Source organism: Pseudophryne corroboree, unplaced genomic scaffold, assembly GCF_028390025.1.
Source record: "Pseudophryne corroboree isolate aPseCor3 unplaced genomic scaffold, aPseCor3.hap2 scaffold_562, whole genome shotgun sequence".
Taxonomy (NCBI): Eukaryota; Metazoa; Chordata; class Amphibia; order Anura; family Myobatrachidae; genus Pseudophryne; species Pseudophryne corroboree.
This window is the reverse complement of record NW_026970161.1, coordinates 306,157-310,053: the sequence shown is the minus strand read 5'-3', so window position 1 is coordinate 310,053 and position 3,897 is coordinate 306,157. Positions and strand designations below refer to the sequence as shown.

The 3,897-nt window shown below is 33.8% G+C and overlaps 1 protein-coding gene across 1 annotated transcript; it reads right to left on the bottom strand.

Annotated features, from left to right (window-relative positions):
- Positions 1-216: 216 nt before the first annotated feature.
- Positions 217-3,689, bottom strand: LOC135032966 (uncharacterized). The gene is made up of 5 exons (XM_063954139.1): positions 3,197-3,689; positions 2,718-2,825; positions 1,612-2,148; positions 958-1,530; positions 217-316 (listed from the first exon to the last, which is right to left on the bottom strand). Exons 1-5 carry the CDS (start codon positions 3,687-3,689, stop codon positions 291-293), a joined length of 1,737 nt encoding a protein of 578 aa, XP_063810209.1. The 3' UTR covers positions 217-290.
- Between the last annotated feature and the right edge of the window lie 208 nt (positions 3,690-3,897).

Sequence of the window (3,897 nt, the reverse complement as noted above, 5' to 3'; positions counted from 1 at the left end):
ATATATATATAAATATTAAAAGCACGAAAAAATTAAATAAATCATTTTTTTATTATTGAGATATGTTTTCAATTAAGGCAATTGTAACAACAGATATCACATATTTCGTTTAAATTGCATTACTTAAATATAATTATTTTAAGCATTTTGTCAAAAAACATTCCAAAAAATTATAATTAAGATTTCAACCATCTTTATTAATGTGTTAACTGTCAAAATGTTAATTCAATGAAAAGATAAAATCATTCTTGTATTTCTTTATCTTTGTAGAGTATACCTCTATGTATTTTTCAACGGTTTAGGCTTCCAGATGTTCCTTAAAAAAGTAAAAAAAGGTAAAAGGTCAAACTTTAATGAAACTCGGACACCCACGTTCAGCACAATTCTATGTACCTGTATGTCTCCATGTCTGCGTATACACAGGCACTCACCCTAAAGCTACAAAGTTAATATCAAAACAGAACACCCTCCCACCCATAGAATCAAACACTATTACGGGCCACAAATTTACCAGTTATTACTTTAAAGCTGTATGCAAGGCTATTGGCCCTCATTCTGAGTTGATCGCAGCAGCAAGAAAGTTAGCAATTGGGCAAAACCATGTGCACTGCAGGAGGGGTAGATATAACATGTGTAGAGAGAGTTAGATTTTGGTGGGGTGTGTTCAATCTGCAATCTAATTTGCAGTGTAAAAATAAAGCAGCCAGTATTTACCCTGCACAGAAACAAAATAACCCACCCAAATCTAACTCTCTCTGCACATGATATATCTGCTTCCCCTGCAGTGCACATTGTTTTGCCCAATTGCTAACTTTCTTGCTGCTGCGATCAACTCAGAATGAGGGCCATTGTAAATTTAATATTGGTCATCTGTATGTTTGTCTTGCTGTCCTTGATGTGATAATTGCTGCTCTTACACTACATACATCTCTTGCTGTGTTACTTGTTCTTCCCCACCTTGATTTAATTGATGCTCCTCTGTTGTTATTCCCTGATTCGGTAGTGCATATGTCCCAAAAGCCAAATCTGTTGATTGAAGGTGATATTGCCTTGCCATGTTGTCATCTGTAGTGTTAGTTGTTTGTGGTTCTGTATTTTGTCTTCTTTGCTGATGTGGTGTTTCAATGTTGGTTTCCCCACGTGTTTGTGTGCTTGTTCCGGATGTCTGTGGTATTGAGGTGTAAATTTCTCTTCCTTGATTGATCATGAGCTGAAGGAGGTTGGCTATCATCCTGGAGTTGGTAACAGAATCATACTGCCATACCACCATATGTTGTATACTCTGTTGAATTTGCTGTGACTGACAATTAAATATTTGCTGATTTTCATTCATATGGCTTAATAACGAGGTAATCGAAGAAAGTGCATTTCCTTGTGACTGCTGTGTGGTTGTTATTTCATCTAACCGTTGCTGCATTTTTGTCAATGTCTGTTGCATGTTATCCAATTTGTTTTCTATTCTCTGTATATCTTCTTTCATTTGTTGCTCCATGCACCCCATTCTTTCACTGATGGTATCATGGTTTCCATCTGCATGTAAATTAAAAAAAAATCTAAAATTCTTTTTTTATATGTTAAAAATTAACAGTAGGAAGTTTTTAAAAATAATACCTGTCCCATGCAATGTTTCCGTGTTCTCTTGCTCTATTGTTGCGGTCGCCTGCAATGTTGGCAAAGTCTCATGCATTATTCCCTGTTGAACAGTTGGACTGATGTCCTGTGCTATATTGTCCTGTTCTGTTATCACTGTTACATGCCTTGAATCCTCCTGTACGTTTTGCCTAGTGTCATGGACCGTGTCCTCATGTTGTGTTGTCCCTTTCAAATGCTGTGATTCCTCCTCTGTTGTTTGCATTGTTTCATGCACTGTGTCTTGATTAAGTCTTATGACATTTTCTTGAAGGGTTTCATGATGATATATTGCCTTTCTTTTAGGCAATGTGGCCTCCACCAAATTTGGTATGGGCTCATTCTCAATAGCCTCTTGCATTGTTGTTCCGTGCTCATGCACATTTTCTTCTGGAGCCGTTGTGCCTGTGACCTGCACAGTTGTCTCCTGCGTTGTGGTTCTTGCCTCCTTTTCAATGTTCTCCTCCAAAGTGTCCTGTTGTCTAAAGGACACTCTTCTACGTCGCTTGCTCATGGTATCTGTAACAAAAATTTAAATTACATTATCTTTATTAAAAACCATTCTTAAAACAATTAAGACCTTCAGGATTTTAGGTATCTAAGAGTATAACAAAACATTATGTATTCAATCATAGTGGATTGCTGCAGCTAATATGTCAGCAGTTGTGAAAAACAATGTGCATTGCAGTAGTAGTAGATTAAAAATAACATAGAATTGTATTTGTGTGTCATAATTTATGGACATATAAAAAACTGACTTCATTATAGTCAAATTGCAATTTATGCATATTATACATACCACACACAAATGTAATTCTTTTTACACATGTTATATCCACTTCTCCCTGCTGTGCATATTATTTTTTACAATTTATATAAATTTGGCAGCACCAACCATGTCTGAAATCAGTATAAATTTAAAAAAATATGAACTTTTTTACGGCAACTGTTTACACGTAATGATTTATATATATTGAGCATAATATTGTTTGATTAAGGCCCAATTTTTTACATCTCTAATATTTTTTAATTTTGTAATTAAAAATACATATAATATATAACATAATAATTGGTTATTAATTTATTACCTTCGGGATCTGACAAAGCTGGTGAATGTTTCTTCTTGGATGAATCAGACTTTGTTGGAGTCCCCTTCTTATTTTTTGAAACTGTTTTGATGCTCTTCTGTTGTTTTGCTGCACATGTAAAATATAAATAGTACAAATGAGTGAACATATATATTTAGCAATATATATATATAGCAATATATATATATATATATATATATTGCATAGACAGGCTGCACTCTTGGCATTTGAAATAAAGACAGACAGGCAAGTCTGTCTGTTTTTATTTCAAACGCAGGAAGTTCTTCCTGTCTCTGAAATATATATCATTGGACACAGCATCTTTGTTAACATTGTTAGGACACCGGCAATAAGATCTGATTTCATGTACCTTTGTTACTTGTGAGGTCTGTGCTTATATATATATATATATATATATATATATATATATATGTATTTGGTTTTTTAATTATTATATCTAAAAAAAAAATTTTATTCACCTGTACTGCTAGGTGCTGCACTTTCTTCATGGTGTACCAGCCGAAAATAATCCTTACACTTTTTCTCCCATGTTTTCTGTAACTTATGTCCTGCTTGGATCTTATTATTAGTTACCCTCCTGCAGTCTCTGAGTCTTTTTTTGATGCTGGACACTGTTCGCTCTGCGTTCCCTGCACAAGACACATTTCTTGATATTTTCTCCCATGTTGTAATGTTGAAGCGGTTGTGTTCATCTCTATATTTTGACCCAAATAGTTGCATGTTAAATTTAATTACATCATCAATGAGAGTTTCAGTCTCATCATCTGTGAATTTAGGTGCCCTGGTGCTTGTTCCCTCCTCTGCCGATTCCTCTTCCTCCTGTGAATCTCTATTTACATGATGCTGCGTTCTTTTTTCAAGATCATCTTCGCTCTGTCTCCTTGGTTGGTTGGTATTTTCTTGTTCTTCAGTTAAAGATAGGGAACAATGTATTCTTTGCTCCTCCTCCATTTGTTATAACTGTAAATTACATTAAATATATTGATATTTAATAATACTTAATCTAAAGATTTTCATTATAGTAAATACAATATTTATATTGTAATAATAATATTTTGTTTTCAATTACCCAATAGTAAAATTTAGAAATGAAAATCTGAAATTATATTGGTTTTATAAATGTGAATACATATTTCGATGTGTATTTTTACCTTATAAG